This window comes from Poecilia mexicana, unplaced genomic scaffold (assembly GCF_051168715.1).
Source record: "Poecilia mexicana isolate PSO_F unplaced genomic scaffold, ASM5116871v1 scaffold_21, whole genome shotgun sequence".
NCBI lineage: Eukaryota > Metazoa > Chordata > Actinopteri > Cyprinodontiformes > Poeciliidae > Poecilia > Poecilia mexicana.
This window is the reverse complement of record NW_028263390.1, coordinates 14,587,657-14,609,938: the sequence shown is the minus strand read 5'-3', so window position 1 is coordinate 14,609,938 and position 22,282 is coordinate 14,587,657. Positions and strand designations below refer to the sequence as shown.

General features: G+C 39.5%; 1 protein-coding gene across 1 annotated transcript in view; it reads left to right on the top strand.

Moving 5' to 3' along the window:
* The first annotated feature begins 10,189 nt into the window (after positions 1–10,189).
* Positions 10,190–22,282, top strand: part of syne1a (spectrin repeat containing, nuclear envelope 1a) — a 126,511-nt gene continuing 114,418 nt past the window's right edge. Inside the window, exons 1-4 of the mRNA XM_014990836.2 lie at positions 10,190–11,224; positions 14,519–14,580; positions 19,779–19,874; positions 20,494–20,577. Coding sequence (XP_014846322.2) covers positions 11,143–11,224; positions 14,519–14,580; positions 19,779–19,874; positions 20,494–20,577 — 324 coding nt within the window. The 5' untranslated portion in view covers positions 10,190–11,142. The remainder of the gene's footprint in view (positions 11,225–14,518; positions 14,581–19,778; positions 19,875–20,493; positions 20,578–22,282) is intronic.

Here is a 22,282-nt window from a genome sequence, read left to right as displayed (position 1 = left end):
TGTGCCCAGAGTTACACACACAGACACAGAAAACACCACTGAGTCTTAAAAATAGCTGCTATGCATCTTTTTCTCACCCGTCCCACTGCTGGGATTTAGCAATTTAGCTGAATGGCTAAACCCTGTGGTTAGGACCCAGAGCGAGTGTTTCAGACTATCAGACCAGGAAAAAGTGTAACAGAGCTACAGTGTGATTGGCTGTGTACCCTGCTGCTTCTTCTCCTTGTCTTCCCAGATTGTGTTTATGAATCATTGCCATGGCTGCCGTCGCATGACAGCCAACACAAGATCTTTTATTCCGCCTACCCTATGGGCTTTTTGGCCGTCTTTAGTTCAGACAGAGAACATTGTGTTTGATCAAATGACATCTCTCTCCGTGTGAGAGAGAACCCTAGCAGGTATTTGTGTTTAGGTCCTGGATGCTTAATGTGGCTGATTCTCTTGCGAAGCAGATTATAATCTCTTTTTACGTGACAGACGGTGGAGGTCTGACTGACACATCACAAGATTAGGTCACTAAAAGGGGTCCAACTATACAAAACGGGCTGGTAGGATGCTTTCTGAAGCTTTAACCTTCTTTTAAATGTCACACTTTCACAAAGGTCAGATGGAATAGGGGATAATGTTGGCATATTCATTTGTGTTTTCTGAATTAAAAACCAACCCTTTAGTATGTTATCAAATTATATGTTGTTTTTTTTTATTTTTTTAAATAAGGTCTTGAGTGTTAATTTTGGTCAGTTTCTTCTTCTACTGATGCAGTGGAAAAGGATTTACACTATACTACAGTCCACTAACATATGATGCAAAATAAAACAATACAAAGTGATATGGTGTTTTGCTATTCAATTACTACACATTAGTATCATATATTTAGTGATCCTTGGTGGGAAATTATTTTTTTTACTAATCACTGCCCCAGTAACTGTTCACAAAAAGTATTAAAGCAAACATATGACCTTTTACTCTGAGTATCTGCCTTCTGTTTCTAGGTAGATATGTGTCTGAGTGAAAATGTCACACCATCACCTCTATATTTATTTAATGCTTCAGCACAGCTGGTGGGCTATCCAGCAACCGTGTTTATTGACAGCTTAAAAAAATCTGTAGCATAAGTGTAGCAATGCAGAAATATTGCCAATACCTTATATTGTTCATGCCGCTTCTGTGAAATTTTTATGTGTCCCAGTCATAAGCTCATATGATCTCAATGCTCCTATTGCAGTGATGTATAGATCTATATAAAAAAATTAAAATGTAGCTTTTGTAGATATATAAGAAGCAGTGTGACAGTAGCACTATACAATACAAATGTGGTCCACTACTAAGGCGCAGTTTTTGTTTTAAAGCTGAGAATAGATATGTGTTAATGGATGAAAAGATGATCCTTGCAATATACTGTTGACCTCCTAATGCATTTATTATGGAGCTCAGTGTCTGCTTAAGGCTGCCACAGCTGGTATCTCTGCGCAGTTACACTGTTTTTAGTACTTCTACAGCCCATATAGCGCTTTTTGTCAGTCTTTTCTATCAGACAGCTTTGATTGGCATACTAAACAATGTCCAAGGAGATAAAATCCACCCACCTTTGCTTTTAACCCTGAGCTACATTCGGCTCCTGCCTACAATACCTTGTATGCTCTTATCTTTCATCCACAGACACCTTAGTCCCTTTTTCCACCTGTCACAATGGGATAGGTTGATGGGAAAGTTTGCCTTTAGCAGCAAATTGGCAGGTCACTGTGAAGCCCTGACCTCAGAGAGGTCAGCTGATCAGATAAAGTGATATGTAGCACAACAGGCAAAACGGAGATTGAAAGTTTTATGTTAATCTGCTCAAAGCGCCATATGCTTGGATTTATCAGCCCAGCAGTTTAATCAGACTTATATTTACTATGCAGAACTGACGTTCAAATAACAAATAACAGCTTAATATTTCTAAATATTTGATCATTCATTTCATTATCATCTCTTGCTGGAGGTGGACTCATTTATGGAAAATAAGATTCTTTGCTCCTGTGTTTATTCATTCAGTGTTTACTTCTCGATTCAATTATGGTGCATGATATCCACCATCGCTTCTCATTTACCTGCAGTGCAAACATCAGAGCATTTAAAATGTGTCTAAGTCACGCTATTTGCTGTTGTAGCCAGGATGGGATGTGTCTCCTTGCTGTGTTTGCCTTCAGACACAAACTCAACCTTGGTGTAAAAAATATGAGTCTTGCTTTCCATTCAAAAAGAAATAGTCAGAGAATGACAGACAGCACTGGTTTCAATCAGACAGAAAGTGTGGCCGCTGTATAAGCACAAATGCACTCAAATCCGTTGTATGAAACAGGATTTTGTAGATTACTCTGGCTCTGTTCCAGGCAATATTTTTTATTTATTTATTTTTACCTCACAGCAAAGACAAGATTTTAAGTGAATTTACTGCTCAGGCCACTGTGATTTATGTAGTGTGCTGACGCCAGTCCTTTCGCTTTATTCGTCCCTGTAATGTGTGGCGGGCCACTGAACCTGGATAAAGAGCTTAGACTGTCTGACCTACTCCTGCACTCTCACACGCATAAAGCATCACGCTGCAGTCGTCACGGAGCACAGCAGAGAAACTTTGAGCTGAATATATTTTTCAGAACCAGATTTAGTTTCCCTAATACTTTTAGTCCCCGAAGTGGTGTTATAATTTGACACCTGTGCCTCCAGAGGAAGAACATGAGATGCATGTTCAGACCGTTTGTGTACATTTACAAATGGGGTTTTGTTCTGCTAAATGCATTTTATTAGATTAAAGGAGTAGCAATATGCAAAATAGACTTTTTTTTTCACTTTGAAATGCCTTGCTGCTGAAATGTGCTATCCAAATAAAATTTGATTGATTGATTTAAGCTAATTAAGAAAATTAGCTTATGCACCACAATGTAACACTAATTTGTCACAGAATATATGTTAGTTTTTCTTAAGCAGACCCAAGTTGTTTTTGTTTCCTCTAGCTTTAAATTTTTCCCAATTTGTTGTAATTTCATTTCAAATGCATTCACTTTTCATGCTCACATTCACGTTCATTTTCTCTATACATTCGTGTGAACATGTGTGTCTCTCTGGTGCAGGTGCAGAAATTGCTAAAATTACCGTATCAGTGGCTTGAATTTAATGAACACTGATATTTGGACATGTTTTTGTGAACGGCAAAGTGCCTCCTCTGCACATCTGCTCCTGAATAGGACGTGATGGTGCATGAGAGAGGAAGACGGGCGTGTTTTGATAATCACTTTGACTTGTTCCCCCTTTTCTTGCTCTCTTTAATGTGGTGTCATTATTACTGAAATGTAATTAGCTATGCTAATGGGCTGACATTTGGACTTCCGTCTCAGCACTTACGTCGGGACTGGCAGAAATGTGCCACAAATGAAGTGGGATCGCAAATGGAGAGGCTGAATGGACACGTGAGGGCTGAGTGGAGGCTGTGAGAGTGTGATGGGGGCTGCTGTTGAGATCCAGGGCTAAAGCAGTGTAGAGTAAGCATGAGGGGCATTTTTTGAAATTAGGAATTGTTTGGGTGAAAGAGCTGGAATCAGGAAGCAGATAAATAGGCTACAGTGGGATAGAAAAGGGTCTGAAAAGGCTCCATATTCTGGAAAATCACTCTCATCTGTGTCGAATGTGTGCTTGACAAATCAGCTGCGTGTGTGTGAAGTGATTACGGGATGCCTCTGCAGAACACAACAATGCCACCCTTTTAGAACATGATAGCTTTAACAGGCTGCTCCATTAATGCTGCACAGCAGATGAAGATGCATTACAGCATTTCTGCTCAGCAGCATTGTCTCAACACTTGAACTTACTCTCATTTCGTCACAGACATCCATGTATTCGGATTTTACGTGACGGACCAACACAATAGAATATGATGCGTGGTTTTACAACATTTCACAAATATAAATCAGAAAACTGTAGCACACATTTACATTCAAGTGAACGTGAATTTTCGAGTCTTGCCACTAATCCTTAATTAGATTTACAGGTACGTCTAAAACAATAAGAATACAAAGCTTAATATTTTTTGTTACTCATTTCACAAAGAGGAATATATAGATTGATTACACAAAGCGAAAGATTTCAAGCATTTATTTCTTGTAATTTTGATGTTTATGAGTAATGGAAACCCATAATTCAGTTTTTCAGCAAATTTAGAATATTACACAAAGTCAGTAATAAAAAACAATATTTGAAACAGAAATGCCAAGCTCTGAAAAACTGTTAATTAATAATCTAACCCCACTTTAATTGAAGGTTTTCACAACTTAATACCTGACCTGTCTGGTGTGTGCCTGGTTCTTGTTTATGCCGTTTACTTTCTAAGCAACTGTATTTAAACGGATATCAGTTTGCACACACTAGATTAAAACAAGCTGAATATACAGTAAATGTTCATGGGACTTGTGTTTGGGGAACAAAATACAAAGCATGAGTTTTGTTTTTGCTTCACAATTACATGAAATAAAACTCTAAAGACTTCAGCCTGAATTAACAGCTATCACATAAATCAGTCACTTGAAATCCCAGTTAATTACTCTGAACCTGTGGTTGTAAAATATTAAGTTAAATAATTAAAAGAGCCTAAATATGCTTGCAAACCACTATATTTGAATAAATGTATGACCAAATTATTAATCAATAGAAGAGTGTGTGGTATTGTACAATTAATGCATGAAAGGCCGTACTTGTCTGACTCACCAGACTGTTTTAATAGATAATCTGATGTTTTCCTCATTTTTCATTGGATCGCACTGATTTCTTCTAAGACGAAGCAAAGATTTGATGCAATTATTACCTTGCCTCTCCACTAGGTGGCGTTGCGTCACTATGCACTTCTTTGAGGACTTAATAAGCACTCTTGGTTGCTCAGATAGGAAATCCAAACATCCTTAGGGTGAATAGATTACAATACGAGCAGAAGCAGCGCTACCCCACCCTTCAGGAGGAGGCGTTTGTTTTTCCTTTAATGGTTGAAAAGATGCTGTTCCTCCCCTCTTTGAGAAGCGGCGCAGCCTGCAGTCATACCTGTGTAAACGCTGGGCTATGACTAACATTCAGACCTCCACGACCTCTGTGACAGATCTTGTGTTTTCCCTTTCTTTTTTTTTATTTGTTAGGTTGCCAGGGGTTCCAGTAGAGATCCTGAACAGCTGAGGTTCAGTCTTTTTTTAACCCTCACCCTGTTTTTTTTGTTGTTGTTTTTCCCCCCCCCTCTATTGGAAAGCCTGAAACACTCCTGAGATCTGCTGCCTAGAGGAGTCTGTTCTTATACCTTTTGTGGATGCAGTGGAAGAGAAAACGTCTCTGTCTCTGTTTGAGTGTGTGTTTTCGTGTCGGGCTGCACCTGCTCGCCTTGTGTTTCTCTCTCATTCCCCATGGTGAAGCTTAATAAGTCCCTTGAATCCTTATCCTCTGGTTTTGATTTTGTCCTGGGGTTGTTTTTTTGTAAAGCAGCGTAACTCACACGAGAAGTTCAGCTTACTTGTTTTTGCCCTAGAGGCACTTGTTGGAGAAATTCTTGAGCACATACTAAATAAGCAGGAATGCCGCCTGTGCATGTTTGTTTGCAGCTGTAGTAAAAGCGGGATTAAATGAGGGTACCTGTCAAATTAAATGCTTCTCATTGACAATTTTCAGCACCCTGGATAGCTCCTTCACACTTCAAAATTTATGTGTAGCTCCTCAACAGCACATCATTGGCTGCTAGACATATTTAACTTGACATTAATGCTTAAATAAACCCAAAATAGGCTTTTATTATTTATAACATTGATATTCTTTGAGCTGTCTTGTTCTGCAAAAAACAGCAGCATGTGAAAACAATAGATTTTTCCAAGCTGTAACACTTTACAGGCCAAGGATTTTCTAGCAGTTCTCTTATTGACCAAGAATTGAAAAAAAAAAAGCGAAAGCCCCTCTGAATGCTGCTTTCCATTGGCAGAAAAATAATGGATTTATGAGCTGAGGTGAAAACGTAAAAGGCAATGCGAATGTAAATACAGACTTGGATAAATATTTCTATACATAAAAGTAAAGAACCCTTGTTTCAGAAACAAGTATGTGGAAAACGCATTTGATCAAACTGTGGCGGCCGGTTTCAGGGCTGTTAAAGGGACGAGTGTCAGCAGCGTGATTATCAGCGGGCAGATAGCAGATGACAGCTGCCATTGGTTATTGATGACTTTCATAATTAAAATCTCTTATGGGAAGAAGCAGAAGAACAAAAGGAGAGGGGGAAAAAAAATCACAGAAAATGATGAATGGTCCTTTCATCGCTAAAGCTGATATTGGAACCAGCAGGCTCCTCTGTGTGGATATTGCTTTCCAGGAAAGTCTCTGAATTTGGCTTCAAAGAGGATCCGCTAGCTTTTAATATTCCCACAGCTCTGAATGTCCACATGTTTGGGTTTTCACTCGTGTACATGAAATCACCGAGTGGCATCAGACAGGAGGAATAGATAAAAGGAAGAAAATCCTGCAGTACGCTGGTCCTACTCTCTGCTGGATTTTACCCCTTCAGCATTGCAAATGCAGCACTTGCAATGTTCTGGAGGCGATCGAAACGGTTTGCAACAGCATCTTCGGGTAATATCCGTCCAAGGAGAAGCATTCCTGTGGTTACCTGAGCCTGAGGGGTGTGAGTGCATAAAGTAGCTGAATAAACAAGACTGCAGCTGACTTTTATTTTTGTTTTTACATGGAATAACAGTAAAGTTATATCAGTATAGTAAAAGCAATTAATCATAGTGAGAGGAAACACAAACAGATGGTAATTACGTTTATAACTAACAGGTATCAATTGGGGCTGTGTGAAATGACCTACATTTCTATATCCTTTAGGGAAATTATTAGCCACACTGCTGCTTTTCACAAAACAAGAGCAATTCTGCCAACAAACAATCCCTTTTTTACCACGTATTCCTTATCACAACTCTCTGATTCAGAGGAGTTTTGCTTTACAAACAAGTTTATCTATGGATCTACCCTCTCCGAATCTGGACCTTCAGTAATTCTTTTAATTTGTTTCCCTGTCACTATGATGTTTCCTCTCACCTAATAAAAATTCAGTGGACTCAAGAGTTTTCTGGATGGGCGGGGAAGAGTGAGGGATGCATTTAGGACCATTAGGAGATTCTAAGCTCCCCGCAAATTAGATGCAGAAGGGTAAAGATTGCGTACATCATATATATCTGCGATATTGCCATCCAGTCATCCAAGGTGTAGCCAAGGACGATACGTAGGTGGAGCTCTCTATGTATTGAATTAATTCGATGTATTGCCCAGCCCTAGTCTCAGTAACACTTTGCCCTTCATAATTTGTTGTTTACTTTCTTCAACTTTTTAATGCTTTAGATTTACAGGAGAGACCACATTTTTGTTCCAGCATTTTCTTATTTTCTGAGGGGATTTTATGAATCTTATTTTTAGAGGAACACTTAACAGGCTGATTTCTATTCCTTTGGAAAGTATTTAACTTGCCTGTTTCTTTTTTTATTTTTTTTAATTCTAAACAGAAATGTGTAATACCAGGATTTTGAGCATTTTTTCTAGCCTTTCTGCTGTGAACAGTCATTCCCCAGTTGCACTAGGAACCGAGGCTTACTGACACTGAGTCTAAAATGGCATCTGTTGTAAAATCGATTTACTATTTCCAAAGGGAAGACATGATTACAAAGTCAACATTTTAAGCTGTTTTCAGTATTTAAATTTAGTGTCTTGCAAAATGATCGCTCTTAGCATTACTAGCCAGATGAGGCTGAAGGCATTACAGTTGTTGCTTTAGTCAACTCCCCCAATTCATTGAAATGTCTTCAACTGATATAAATTGATGTTATGTATCAGATTGCTTCTACTTCTACTAAAACTAGCAACATTTAGCAAAAGGTTGAAGGGGAAACATCACAAGTACTGGCTTGAATGTAGATTTCTGTTGTGGTAGCTGTAACAAACAGCCAACAAACCTCCCATTGAAAGAAATACCATTCTGTTTTCAACCATCTTATTAGTTTTATGTAGTTATTTTATTTTAAGTAGGGCTGAAACGATTCCTCGAATGATTCGAGTACCTCGATTACTAAAATTCCTCGAGGAAAATTTACCTGTCTCGAAGCTTCGTTAATCTATGTTTTATTAGTTAGCGCACCGTGTTCCGGCCGGGACTTCATTTGCGTTGCGCGGAGCTCTCACTTCCGCCTGAGTTGTTGACAAAAGCTAAGTCTCAGCGGCATAAAGTCCAATCTTCAAGATTGGCCCGTGGGGATTTTATTGATTGATGATAATGCCCGACTTTTTATCGTTTTTGGGGAACTAATAAGCATCCTTAAAATGACTGGGGGAATGCCTGGAGTACGGCAGCATTTCTCCTCCGGGGCTGCTGGTTGAAAGCGAACGGCGGGAAGAGCGCTGAGGTGAGCGGATAGCCTGAACAGGGCGGGCGGCTGAGTAGCTGATGCTTACCGTGTAAATGTAGCTTTACCGACGAACCGCACAATAAATTTCATATCCCGGTCAGAAGAAACGGGTGGCGGAGCGCATCGTACATGGCTGGTAGATGAGTTTCTGAGTGTGACCAGTGAAGGTGTCGTAAATATCCCGTATTGCTTCCCCCGGGTTCGTCCCCCGGTCTAACGGTTCGTCAGTCCGCTGGTCCATTTCCTCCCCTCCACCCCATCTTACGTTCGTTCATTCGCCCTCTCCTCCCACTCCAGGCGGCATTTCCCGTATTTTCAAACCCAAAGCGTGACAGGTTAGGGGGCAAGGTGAGTTTAATTAATCTATTAAACTCATTGAAGATGAATACATAAACTAAAAGCTGGATTGTAGACATTTTTTATAAGCATATTTGTGAGCCTGCCTCTTTGTTATTAAATTCAATATAATTTCAGATTTTTCTATAACTTTTCTTCTGGTTAACTTAGAAAGTGAGCTATTATTGTTACAGGTTAGTTTTCTAAACTACAAAAAAGCAACTGTTAGGGATGCTCAAATATGAAAAATTGGACTGATATTGATATCTGATAGTAACACCGGTATTATGCCAGATTTACCAATATTTCATTTTAGAATTTTTTTTACCCGATTACTCGATTAATCGTAAGAATAATCAATAGATTACTCGATTACTAAAATATTCGTTTACAACAGCCCTAGTTACAGGTTAGTTTTCTAAACTACAAAAAAGCAACTGTTAGGGATGCTCAAATATGAAAAATTGGACTGATATTGATATCTGATAGTAACACCGGTATTATGCCAGATTTACCAATATTTCATTTTATAATTTTTTTTTTATCCGATTACTCGATTAATCGTAAGAATAATCGATAGATTACTCGATTACTAAACTATTTGTTTACAGCAGCCCTAATTTTAAGCACCTTACTAATATTGAAAATAGCTAACCTTGGAAGAGTGCCTACCTTGGTGCAGCAATATGTAATTTCTAGGCACATAGTGCCATTTTAGAACACAATCATGCAACTATGTTACCTTCAGTTGTTATGAAAATCCAACATATATCAAACATAATGTATATAAATTTGACTTTGCATTTTGACGGCTAGAAATTGGCATCTGTCTCTTTAAGAAGCTGTTACTCTTTTTGACACTCAGCCTTTACTACATCATCACAACAAATCCTCACTGTGTGTCATTTTAAGAAATTCGTAGGAGCGTCAGACTGAGTATTACTTTGTATGAAAAGCTCAGGAGACTCCCAGTTCGCAGTGGTGCTCCGTGAGGCAGCAGCTCGCCTGGAGACTGCAGCTCCAGGTAGCAGCTTTGTGAGAGCAAGCGTTTAGGCTCTCCGAATAATTGCCATGCGAGATTTAAGGATTCCTCGAACATGCGTGAAAGAATCAAAGTAACACTCCAGGTATATGTTTGATTAGGGAATAACATTATAGCTTAATACGAAGCTAAAAGAAAGTCAGTTTTACATTTTACCTCTCTCTGCTTTAATCTTACTTTTTCTGAAAGAGCAGGTTTTATTGTCTAAAGTCCCAATTCATTTTCTTGTTTTCTGAGAGCGTTTCAAGAGCTTGTTACCTTTTAAAAGTGACAATAACCACATATATTAGATGTTCCCACCCATGATTTAAGTGCAGGCGCGCTGCATTTGAACCTCGACTAGGATAATGTTGTGTTTCGTTGTTTTCTGTGTTCCTAGAGGCTCCAAAATGCGCATATGTACCGTTTGTGGTTTGGATGAAGGGAGATCCTTTTTGAAGAGAGTACAGTCGCAGATCAGACGGGATGACTGTCAGTGATATCGTGTTCCCCTGTAGGCACAACAGAGCAGAAAGCTGCATGTCTCACAGCGCCGCATGACATCCATGTGGATGAGAGGGAGCAGTAAGAGCGCCAGAATCACATGGGGAATTCCTCCACGTCTGTCGCAGCGAGGCTGTGTGGTGAGAGCACGGGCGTGTGGTACTGTCAGAGTGGAGCTCCCACTAACCTGCTAAACGATCCCCTTCAAACCCACCCACCGCGGTCCTCCCCTTCTGGATCAGGACGGCGCTGCTGTGACATCACCCATTCCCACACAATTTGATTGGCCGGCCAATGGAGGGAAGTGGATTTTTCCTGCAGCAGAGTGAAAACGTGGGAGGACCAAAGGTAGAGAGTGTAAGGGGAGTGGGGGGGGCTTGAGCAGGAAAGATTGATGCTGAGGCAAGCCGGCACTGCGCAGCGCTCACACACACTCACATAAACACGCCGAGTATCACGCGTACTCTCTCATCACACTCCCAAGCTGCTTAACAGGCAGGAAAAGCACTGACTCTGACTGAGCCTGCAGCCCGTTACTGCAGGACAGGACAGAGAGGACGTGAAGAACGAGAGGAGACCCGACAGGGCAGTTCATTCGTCTGTGTTTTACCTCAGAGCAACAGTTAAACTGCTGTCATCTCAGGAGATCCAGAGCTCCAGGGAGCTCTTTACAGACACATCCCCTTTCCAAAAAGAAAAAAACGGAGGAAGGAAAGGCAGCAAGGGCAGAAGCAAGGGCAAGTGTTGCCTCTCTCCCGGAGGTTGTCGTGGACGTCCTCCCAATGTCCTCATGAAAACAGGCAGAAACCTGCATGAGGTCTGGGCTAAAAGATGGCACGGCGAGTAGGGGGCGAAGGCTCTCCGAAAAAGACGTCTCTCAACCTGGTGGCAGGGTTCTACCATTACCTCCGAGGTAAGTGGGGCAGCGTGTCTGCACAGCGGCGTGCTCTAACTGAGAAAGCAGAGCAGAGAAAGTTCCTGTATGTATATTCTACGCAGGCATCGTAGTGTGTGTGTTTGTAGTGTTGCATTGCAGTGTTGAGTCTCTACATGCCTTCAGCTGTGCAGGGTGTTTTTTTTTTTTTTTTCATTTTTTTCTTTTCATCCTGGTTGTTGAGAGTATGTCAGAAAAAAGAGACACCGATTTGAAATGCACGTTTCTTGGCAGACTGTGTATGTTTGTGTTTGCCTTTGAGTTTGGAGGTTGTTGATTTTGAAGCTTGCAGAGAGTGGAACAAGCAAACCCAGCAGACAAGCAACTCCCCCCCCCCCCCCCACTGCATGGATCACATTGCAGGGGTGTGACTGTTAAAATGTTTGGCTTCTCTGTTTTGTCTAACTCTCTTCTTATCTGTATTTGGTTATGACTAAAGAGTCAGCACTCTGCTTATCAAGAAGATTTATCTGAAATATTTTTTACAATTTGTTTGCGCTATGCTTAGACTGCTGCCTTAATGCGGTAAAATTAAAAGAAGATACAAATTTTGAAATAAATTAGATTGTACTCAAATGCAGGGGGTCAGAGTGGAAGGGGGAGACAAGTGATGCAGGAGATGTTTTGTCATGCTCGGCTGCTGGATGTTTTTTTCTTTTTTTTCCCCTCCCTCTTTGTCATAATGAGAGAACTTGAGTGTGTGTGTGCGTGCTTACAGTAAATTGGAGAGTGTGTGAGTTCAAAGTCACCTCGTCCCTGAGCCCGAGAAGCTGGCACATGCAGGCGCGTTCTCCGCCATGCGTGTTCCTGCTTTAGGTTCTAAATTTCTCCCATTTTCATCCAATATTTCAGCCCATCAATATTTGATCATTCCCGGACCCAATCAAAAGATTAATTCATAGTACAGGGGTCTGTCTGCTCAGTGGCACGTGTGACTACGCAGGGATGTGTCTGCATTATGTATGAACAGCAGCAACCCCTTCCCCACCTCCAGCGCCACCCCTTCTCAATCTCCTACCCTTTGACACGCTCTCCCTATCTGTTCACATCTGCCCACTGTACCCACTGACACACTAACCAACTTGAGCGTAATCAGACCGTCAGCAGATTTCATTAAGGTAGAATGGAAGGCACTGTGTCAGACATCGTCCTCTCTCCTTGCTAATGTGCTTATCTCAAGGAGACTGCTCAGTGGTCCAGATGGGACAGAAATGGCACCGTGACAGCGAATGTACGTCTCAGAAAGCTTTGAAACTGTTGTTATATGCTGAATATGAAAATGTAAAGAAAAAAGAAAATTGGATAATGGTGGTGCAGCAGCGGATGTGTTGCCTGATTTAAAGAAAACCTTTAATACCATTAATCATGCAGTGAAACGGATAAACCCATGTAAAGTGAAGAAAACGGTGTGTTTGCATAGCTGGCGAATCTCTTTATGAAATGGTTGATCACAATGCGTAGAACTGAAATCGTCGTTTTTGTTTCAGTGTTTACAGTATCACAATCACAAAGCACTGTTTGGATGTAATTTTCAGAATGACACATTTCTAGTCTCAGGCCTCTGTTTGTTAACATTATATAAATATAATAGTAATAAATCTGGTCAGTTGTAGGAATTCTTACTGTCCTGATGTATTTCTTTTGTATGGAGCTCATGGAGACTGTTGGATATTATCAAAATGTTGAAAAAGGAAAAGTTTTCTGGAAAAATTCAGGTTAATTGTAAATTGCTATAGTTGTGTTTTCAGCGAAGAAAACACAGTCAAATATTCTTCTAAATATCATGCACTCCTGGTACTTCAGGGTTCAACATTAGGCCCCCTGCTACTATCATGTATATTAGTGATTTTCTTTAAGTTTTGTCGTACTTGTCATTAGAGACTGGATGATTACTAAGATAAGCCAGGGATTTGAAAACTTTTGGTTTTGAATACGCAGAACTGTCCATCATGGGGTTGGCAGGATTCTTGTGATAATTCTGTTCAATTAAGTTCAAAAATACTTTATTGTTCCCAAAGGGAAATTAAATATTGTTGTAAGTCGTGGTATTCAACGTTCCTTTAAGAGTCATTGTAGATGCCGTGGACAGAAATGACCTCCTGTAGTGATCTGTATTTCAGCGACTCTGACTGAAGATACTCTGTTGTTGTGTGACATTTTCATGAAGAGGATGGTCAAAGTTGCTTATAATTTTCTTGATTTTATTCAGAAACAGTTGTCTTATTTGTTAGATGAATGCAGATCATGTTGCATATTCACATGCAATAAAAAAAAAAAACCACATCATAAATCAGAGGAACCATCAGTTGTAAAGTTTAAAATCGGACTGGTTGGGTAAATCAGACTTGCTTCTAAAAACTGGTGAAGATCTGTAGATAGACATCCAGATCTGGATGTATATAGTGTTATAATATCAACAGTTCAAGTATTTGTATGTGACAGTGAATTCAAAACTTTCGGAACATATTTAAAGAGGGACAAACATCATACATTTTAGTTTTTGAGTGTTAATTTTTGGCACAAAATAACCAGTTTATGGATTGAGTAGACATAGGCCAGTATGTGACTCTCAGGGTATAATGGCCTTGAGTAGAAACACAACAGGTGACTTTCTTGTATTTTTACCAAAAAAAATTAAGCAAATCAGTCAGTGTGTTTTTTTTGCCTCTATGGCTAAATTTGGCACATTTAACTAATGGACTGAAGTGCTCATGTTAAAAATGTTGCATTTTAAACAAATAAGACAAACATTGAGTAATTAACATATGAATCAAGCTTGTGACCCTTTTGTGCTTTCATTTGAGCTGAGTGCCTTTTAGGGGACATCTTTAACAGACATCTATCCTATTGATTGTGCCTTTTGCTAATTGGCCTTTATCGCAGTGGCCACAACTAACAACCGCATGGATAGGTAAATCAGTACATGTGCAGTACGCTTGCCTTCATGTGCTGCCCTTTTAACGTCTGAAAGGTCACTTTCAAGAACAGAATTTCTTGTCCGCAAAAAGAGGAGTTCAGCTTGAGAAAATGTCATCGATAAATGTCAAGTGACGTTTCATAGCATGTTAGCGGTGAGTAAAAAATTTGGTGTGACTGTCTACTGACACATCAGGCATAAACCGATGAATCAAAGTTAATTAGAATCCACCATGCCCTTTCTGGAAAGCCCAATCGGCTCTCGCAATGATAGACAATTAGAAGATTGCGTTTTAATCCCTTATTTGTTTATTATCGCTCAGGACTAATGGGAATGCTCTGGGCTCTGATTTACAGATGAGCAGGAGGCGGTGCAGAAAAGGACGTTCACAAAATGGATCAATTCCCACTTGGCAAAGGTAAGAGGTTTTGCTTCCTTCCCTGCTGCCAGTATTTTGTTGTCCAATTTACACAAACACAGGTGCTTGTGTTTGTATGGATGGAAAACTTCAACAGCTCTATTCTTTTCCACTCCATCCTTTGTGCCGACTGGAGCGTTTTCTCCATTTTCAAAAAAACAAAAAAAAAAATCCCGCTTCTCCAGATAAGACCGCACACACAGTCATCACAGGCCTGCAGTGTGTTTTTCCTTATTCCTTCAGCCTCAAGTAGCTGATATCAAAGATATTTGGCTTAATTCTCCAAATGACATTACTGAACAGTGCATTCATTGCTTTCCCTCCAAGCTGAAGTCGGTAATTTATATTGTACTATCTCAAATAAGGGTAATTTAGATAGCTTAGGATAAGAGGTTTTAGTTGAAGCTTATTTTTTGAATGTGATGACGTTCACATGTCTGTAATTATTGTGTCATGCTGCATTGTACTCCTTGGTTCCACTCATTACTGCTTTAAATGCTGTATCTGTGCTGGCTGGACAAGGCAAATATGGCACAGGGCAACACAATTAAGTGTTATTTCAATCAGTGACGCTCCTTTCAAGGTTTTCTATTTGATTACGACAGCTGTGGAAAGTCCAACCCGGTGGAGGTGGAGCAGAAAATTCACATGAAAGGATGGGGATAAACCTTTCTGCTGTATTAAATATTAAGCAAAGAGCATGCCAGGAAAATGTTCAAAGCAACCTACACACCAAAACTGCCTAAAATTACATGTATCTTTTTCACTCTGAGAAATTTAAGGAAACCCAACCTCAAGTTTGAATCCTTTTGTTCAGCCCATTTGGAGGCATTCCTAACAATTCCTATGAAGTAACTGAAGATTTCTTTAAATGCATACTTTTCTTTTTTTTTAGGGTTGATTAAAATGTAAAGGCATTTTTGATTAATAATCTGTGACTTTGTGCTTTTCTTCCCCTTAATTTGAAATGGGCAAAACAAAGCAGCACGCAATTAAATTAAGGCAGATTCGGGCATAATAAATCATCTGTAACTATGTTCTTTGGTAAGAATAAATAAGGGCAGCTTGATTGCTTAAAAACAATAAACCATAATTATTTTTGGTAAATTTTAAAATCCCAATTATTTGAAATAATTATTCCTTGAGTTTGAAAAAAATAATGCGTTTATTGACTTGAAGAGTAGTGAATTGCCTGAAAACAAAGATGAACATTTCCCTTTATCAATCCGGGAAACTGATAATACAACAGAAAACTACACAGCAAAATACATAGAAAAAGTAAATGAATAATTGTGTCAATGAATGATGAATAAGAACAAGTTGCTTTAAACAAATGCGCATTTTTTCACACATTTTCATCAGGGGTGACAATAAATGCCAATTATTGTCACCATCCTTTACATTAAGTTTGGTTTCTTCCTAATTTAATAATTTTATTAATTTAGTATTTATTGGCCATTATTTTTTTAGTCTGAAGGGTTCTCCACCAGTGTTAATTAAAGAGCTTGAATGAAAATGTAAACATTTACTTTTGTCTCCATGAAGAGTGAGATTATTAGTCCCACATCTGCTTGAGCAAACATGTAAATCCAAAAGCTTTGCCTGCTATAAAGGCTGGGACTCAGGGAAAGAAGCTGGTTTGGCACCATCCCAAGAAACCAAGTGATAATCAGGTGATAAGATACATAAAAAAAAAGTTAATGAAGGAGGTTGGTTATTGTTCTTTATTTTTGAAATTTTATACCAAGTCAGCAAATTTAATATCAGCATTTTTACTTAGCTTTACACAAGAAATCAATTATTTCTTAAAATACTGTATGTCTTAAACAATACAAAAGTGGAATAAAGAGAATTTGTCTCCAATGATCAAATTCAGTTCAAAGGCAAGAGCATATTTCATCTCAATAGATTGTCTCTCTCTTGTTGCTCAAATTACATACTCGCAATCACTGTCGTTGCCCATCGAGAACCTGCTCACCTGATGCCTGATGTTGCCATAGTGACACTGATTGGTCTAAATTTGTCTCCAAAAATCTCTTTGTGTTTAGTCTTGATCAGGAGACAAAAAGTTGCTTAGTTTACAGCTGGTTAAACGGATGAAGATGTAAATGAAGAATGTACGGATTCTAAGGTATTAAAGGGCGTCATACTGTTTAAAGGGACAATAAAGGTCAAGGACTGAGTTGAGTGAACACAGCTCCACAGTCACAGGAATGATAGCAGGAATGAGAAGGACAGAAGTTGGTGCAGCTTTTATCTGTGAGGAATGGATCGTCCTCCAGGCTATGCAGATGATTAGGCTACTCCAGTTATCTCAGGTCTTTATTTCAGTGCCTAAAGGTGCGTGATTAATCGTTAGGTGAGTTGAGACTTAACACTCCCCTCCCCCTTACTTTTCCACTCCACAGGTATAACAAAAGAAGTCCTATAAGCTTTAAAAACTGTCTCTCTGCTAGAGGAGACGTATTGGAGCTAGTAATTTATACAGAAGATTAATGGGTATCATTACTTTAAGCAGTTCACCAGATTAACTCAGTGAAGATATAAATTGTAGGAGAGCAGCAGGGTCTGTGTTTCTGCAGGTTGTGTGTTTAGATATAGGCCGTCGTCATGTAGGCCACACAGCAGGACAAGTTTTTAATTTTCAAGTGTAGTCGCTCTTCAAGTTGCACTCATTGCAACTCTGCAGAGGAGTGACAACTACGAAGGGTGGCGATAGGAGTTCAGTGAGCGGACCCCGAGTTTCCATTTGACAAATCCTTTCTGAGAGGGTTAAAGCTTAATTATAGAGTGGCCAGTGTGAACCGCAGAGGTTTCGTCGTCGCTGAGGCATTTTCCAGGAAAACGGCTTTAGAGCCATAATCAGTGGACCAAGTGTTTTTAGAGATTACAGCAGCAGTAAGTGAAGCTCCCCGAGGGTGTTTGCTTCCTTGCTCCCCCTGCCCACTCACTTTTTGTTATTATGTTTTTCTTTAGATTCCCCCAACAAGCCACACAGTTGCATTCAAGTTTGTTTTTTTTTTCAATATTCAACCAGCCAACTCTGCTTAAAGCCTCTGAGTTCTCCTCTTATTGTTACTTAGAATAAAACCAGCGTAACTGATCAAGACTGTAATTGGCGGCTCAGATGTCAAAGACAAAAAGGAAATAAGCACAGTTAAAGCCTGACTGATGCATTTCTAATTGTGAAATCGTGAGCTCAATTAATCTCTTGCGTGCCACAAGAGTACTTGTTGACACTGGCAGGCTTTAGTTTGAGAGGACGTTCAGTTGTTGGGAGCCATGCTGAATGTTTCGAGAGGTGCACACCCTCTGCAGGAGCGACTCGTGTTTTGACAAAGTTACTTGTACTCAAACATTAGCATAACTATCGAAGTTTCTCTAGATTTTCATAACAGACATCCAGAGACATGTTTCCTTAAATTTAACACACTGCCATTCAGCGTGAAACTCTTCAGTCCTCTTTGTTTCCACCCCTCCCTTTGTCTTTCATGCTGTCGATCTTTTTGAATCTGCGGTGTCGAGTGTACCAAGGGAATAACACAAGAGCACACACACACACACACCCACACATCTTGAAACTCTTCTCTTCTCAATCAATTATGACCCAGACACTCACATGTAATTAGCTCATTAAGTTCTTGATTTTTTATTTTTTTTTAGTGTGTGTTGCAGCGCAGACGAAATTAATATTACTTTCTTATTTTGTAATTAGCCTGAAATTTTCCTCATTAGCTTTGGGATTGTAGTGAACAAATAGATGAATTTAACTCCAATTAGCTTTTGGTGCAATTTATTGCTTTGAGTTGGGCCTTTTATAAGCACCTTCCCTGTCATGTTGTGATATGGGAGGGAAACCCTGTCTGAGTATTCTCATCTCCAAAGCCTTGAATCGACATTAGAAGAGGAATTAGTGAGAAGAGCTTCCATATTTTCTAATTAATTTTTGAAAGACGTAGGGTTAGTGTCTCCCCCCTCGCTCTTCTACGATCCGTCTCGTTGCTAGTCTAAATCCCTCTCACACATTTCCGATGTTTGGGTTTGTATTAATTTGTCTCATGCTCACACGGTCCACATGCAACACTCGTTCAGACTGCTTCAGCCTTCACTCTCTTTGCAGTTAATCTCCCTGTGAATGGTTCGCTCATCTGAATGCTCTTCTCCCCCCTCCTCCTCCCCTCCTCTAAACCTCTCAGCCCCCCCAGCATGTGACTGTGCTTTAAGAGAAATCCTTGATGTGGCGCTGGCGAGGAACAGAGATATGTGGATTTCCCCTCCGAGTCTGAAAGTCAGTGTCAGGTCAGGGAGGAAGTCAGTGGGAAGGAGATGGTTTGAAATCATCAGCATATTTTAGGATTTGGAGGAACCCCATTTAAAGTCTACTTATGGGGTGAATCCAGCTGTCAGTAAAAGCGCTGGGACTGCCAAACTCCAACTAGGCTCTGAGTACCTTTTCTGTGAGGATTTTCTTTATCCATGTTGCACAAGTTTAAATTAATGTCTACCAATGTAATATATGTATTGCATTGTGGTTTATGTTGAGGATGTGCTGCTGAATGTGGCATAGCGTGCAAAATAAACCACTTCTTCATTCATTGTTTGCTGGAGATTGCCAGAGCTACTACATCTGAAATGATCAGCCTTTGCATTCCTGAAAAACTGTAAAACTAAGAAAGCTGTGGTCATACCTTACAGCATTTATAAAAACAAATACTTATGTAAAAATATCAGTCTTGTTTTAAAAGGAGAATCTTGTTTAACCCTAATCATGCCCAAGACCTCAAGTAAAAATAAGACATATTTGGTCAACCAACACAAATAATTGAAATATATTGACACTTAAAAAACAATTGTGATGCAAAGTTTGCAAAGATACATTTAGATAAAATGTAAAATCTTAGATGCAAGTTTAGTAACATACAGTATGTCAGTACACACTTATTTAGTAAAGTTTTCCAAATAATGCCCTCATTTACGTTTCCCATTTCTATGATTAAATAAAAAAATATCTTACAATAAAATATGCTAGAGCTATCAATGTAAAAGTGTGTTTTTCAGATGTGTTTCATTTCAGATGTGTCTTCTTTTCCACCTCAAAGCTACGAGCTACTACATAAAATTGAAGCTTGTCCTAGAAACATGAATACAGTTTAAGGCCTTAAGAATTTGTTTTAACATTTTATTTGTTCTCCGCATAGCATGTCCCTCCTCTTGAGGTGAAAGACCTGTTTGATGACATCAAGGATGGTGTGATGCTGCTGGCCCTCCTGGAAATCCTCTCTGGACAAAAACTGGTGAGCTTCTTGTCATGCACGTGACTTAACGGCAGACTTCAAACAACTTACATCCTCTGAACTCGCCGGTTTACAACTTTCTACATCGGCACGTGTTGAGTTGCCATACCTCGCCGCAAAAACTGGTCCGATGACCGAGAACTAGAGTGATTTTCAATTCTTTGTTTCAACTGCCTGTATAACTAATAAGGAGGATGTGAAACGAGCCCCGACTACACGGAAAGGCTTATTGATTTGCTTGTATTAGGATGTTTGAATAGTGTAGGGAAGCCCAGATTAACAAAGACAGATCAGAGTTCACACACAACACACACAGACATCTTGAGGGTTTTACTTGGCCGGTATTGCCTAAGGTCTAAGCCTGAACGTCCTATTGATCTGGGTGTTTATGGTCAAACACAGCTCTGACTGGTGCCTGTGTCTTTCTCACATTATTTCAGCATCTATATTCCTGAGAAAATGATTCCTGCTTTTGTTCTTAGTCTTTTACTTGTAAATCTGTTGTTGTTTTTTTTCACTCATATTCTGCGTAAAATTTCACTGCTACATTCACGTCACACATTTCTCTCCTGTCTCTCTTTGTTTTGTGCATGTCCATTGTTCCTCCTCTTCCTCCCAGCCATGTGAGCAGGGCAAGAAGCTAAAGAGAATCCACTGGGTCGCCAACATTGGTACAGCTCTCAAGTTCCTCGAGGGTAGAAAAGTAAGAGTTCAAGGTCTCCTTTGAATGTGTTTTCTTTTTTTTTTTTTTCCCTGAAATTTTTGCGCAGCTGCAGCCTCATGGGTGTAAATATTGAATCATGACCTTCAGTGACCTGATTCCTCCTCCCTCCACACCTTTCTGTCTTCTCCGCTTCTCACATACCTCATTTAATCCACAAACATCTCATTATTTTTTGTTGTATGTCTGCAAAGATTGGGTTGAATAGCTCTTCTGCATTTTGTATTAAATCACTCTTTGAATTTGTTTGACTGGCTGCATTTAAGCAACAGAAAAGTCATTTAAAATCTAATTATTGGACTAATTCTGGTTCCTTAACTGATCCTCCCTTGCTTATTGGTCCCTAACATTGATTGTGCTTCATTTTATTCGTTTTGGAGCGGTCTTTGTTCCAGTTCCACAATCCCCTGGAAAAATGGTCCACTTTTACCCCATTCATCTTTAGATTTAGTTTTATAAGTACCCACCAATTGTTATTCACATTATGTCATGTTAAAACCAAAAAGTTAAATGTATTTTAATAAGATTTGATGTGATAGACCAATATAAAATGACCAAAAGTGAAAGACGACAAATCAGAATAAATCTCTGTTTGTTAAGTTTATGTACAAAAACAAGGAAAGTTTTCCCTGAAAATATACATACACAGTGTTTTAACAAAAGAGGAAGACAAGGTTGAATTAGTGCCAATATGCATGGCATCGATCTGGGCACTCTGACTGCTAAGTGGTCATCAAAGAGACAGCCTGGAGAAAAACTGCCTGAGTGGCAGCTCATTTTTGGAAATATCACTCTGCAGCGCCGACCTGCGATTAGAAATCTAATCAGTTTGTGTTCAGGATGTGTGTGGTCTGCAGAGCTTTCTTAACTTTAGACCTTTACAAGTTCTGGATGGAGGAAAGGTCAGCCCTGATTGTCCATTGCACTTTGAACCTGTTGAATTATTTGGAAAGTCTTTATCAGCTTTGCCGTTTACCATTCTTCTTTGCAATAAGGCTCCAGCTCAGTCAGATTGAACGCAGAGTTTCTGTGAACATCCATTTTTAAACCTATAGTCACAGATTCTCGATTGGATTTAGATGTGGACTTTGATTGGACAATTCTAACACCAGCATGAAATATAATCCTAACTATTCTGATGTCTCTTTGGCTTTATATTTAAAGTGTTTTACAGCCTCAGCAGGTTTTCTTCCTGAAATGCTTCCTGTTTAGAGCCACTCATCTCCCAACTGGGAAATGTAGGCCAATCCCTGCTGAGGACAAGCGTCCCCATACCATGATGCTCTCATACAATGTTTGACAATAGTTACATAAAGGTTGTAGCACTTGTAAATGGCTTACTTTCAATACTCGATTAACTGATTAGCAGGATATCAGAGTAAAAGTACCGAATATAAGCAAATGCAATTTTTGGGGGGACTTTAGTCACAAATATGCTCTACTTTGATGCTGTTCTATCACATAATGTAAATAAGTATGCTCTAAAGTGCATACCGTTTATCTAATTTCATCTCTTGCCCCTTCGTTAGATTCAGAGATTATTGTCAAAGCTTCACGTGGCTCATCCTTGGATATGCATAAATAAAGCCATGAGTATGAGATGATGTCTGCAGGGACATTGATTTGTCTTCTTTGACTGCGTCAGGGTTAAAAGTGCAAATCCTTTGGCACTAATCTGCTGTCTGGA